General features: G+C 36.2%; 1 protein-coding gene across 1 annotated transcript; it reads left to right on the top strand.

Moving 5' to 3' along the window:
• The first annotated feature begins 320 nt into the window (after nucleotides 1–320).
• On the top strand, nucleotides 321–827 carry LOC138876313 (uncharacterized). Its single transcript, XM_070155226.1, has one exon. It carries the CDS (start codon nucleotides 321–323, stop codon nucleotides 825–827), a length of 507 nt encoding a protein of 168 aa, XP_070011327.1.
• Nucleotides 828–1,570: the final 743 nt, after the last annotated feature.

Below are 1,570 nucleotides of genomic sequence, written 5' to 3'. Positions count from 1 at the left end.
TGCATAGACCTGCAGAGTTATTACATCCGGTCATTGCACCGTGGCCTTTTATGAAGTGAGGGATGGATATCATGAGTCCACTACCACAAGCAAAAGGCAAGGTAAGATTTTTGCTAGTTCTCACTGATTACTTTACTAAGTGGGTAGAAGCGAGTGCTTTTAAACAGGTACGAGAAAAAGAGGTCAGAGATTTTATTTGGCGAAATATCATATGCCGATTCGGCGTACCAAATGAAATCGTATGTGATAACGGCCCGCAATTTATAGGCGCACAAATCACAGAATTCTTTCAAAGTTGGCAGATTAAAAAGATTATTTCAATGCCTTACCATCCGGTGGATAATGGACAAGCTGAATCAACAAATAAAGTCATTATCATCAATTTGAAGAAAAGATTGGAGGAATCCAAAGGCAATTGGCTAGAAGTATTACCTGTTGTTTTGTGGGCTTACCGCACAACAGCAAAACCAAGTACGGGAGAAATGTCGTTCTCACTTGTATATGGAGATGAAGCCTTGATCCCAGTAGAGATAGGGGAGCCAAGCACGAGATATACACAAGCAACTGAAGAGTCTAATGAAGAAGAAATGCGAATAAACCTAGATTTACTTGAAGAAGGAAGGGAAGCTGCACTAATAAGGATGGCAGCGCAAAAACAAGTTATGGAACGATACTATATTCGGAAAGCTCGTCTAAGATACTTCAAGATTGGGGACTTCGTACTCAAGAAGGTTTTCCAATCCACGAGAGCAGCTAATACGGGAAAGTTAAGTCCAACTTGGGAAGGACCTTATAAGATTCACGGTATATCAAGAAAAGGAGCATAAGAGCTGGAAATAATGGATGGCAAGATTCTATCTTCACATTGGAATGTTGTTCATCTGAAGAGATACTATTTCTAAGGAAAGGAAGTATCCACGGGAAGGTACCCTCATTTTAATATTTTATTTTTGAATTGTTAAAATTTTACTAAAGATTTTAGATGATAGGCAAAAAGCTAACCCGTACTAAGTGATGAATCACGACCTGCAAGACACGAGGAAAAATATAAATTTTTGGTCTAGGGTTACAACTATTCTGATAGAAATTTAAATGAGCTAAGCAGTCTTCATCTAAAATCGAACCTCTGAGTCCCGTATGTTTTTCCTTTTCAGGAAAAGGACCGCATGATAGGAGTAATCAAGTGCTAGAGATTTCATACTTCAAAGCTCAAATACTTAGGGGACTATATAATATACATAGAACATATGTATAAAGAAGACAAAGAAGATTGAATGCAAGTTAAATTCAAGTCAAGCCCAAAAGTCTACTCATCAAAAGTGCAGAGCAAAGTCACGAGCCAATAACACAAGCCAGTCAAAAAAACTTCATATAGATTTAACAATCTTATGATGTCTAGGTTAAAGGCAATGTTTAATCATGGGTTAAAAAAAACCTTAGATTTTATTTCCTTTTTTGCAAATCTGCTATAATCAAAACAGTTAGGAAAAGTTATAGAAGATATTTAAATACATGTAAAATGTTACTTAAACTTGACAAAGTTTTGATAAAAACTTTATCAAAGTTATTT

Source organism: Nicotiana sylvestris, chromosome 8 (genome assembly GCF_000393655.2).
Source record: "Nicotiana sylvestris chromosome 8, ASM39365v2, whole genome shotgun sequence".
NCBI classification, from domain to species: Eukaryota; Viridiplantae; Streptophyta; class Magnoliopsida; order Solanales; family Solanaceae; genus Nicotiana; species Nicotiana sylvestris.
This window is presented reverse-complemented; position numbering and strand designations above follow the sequence as displayed.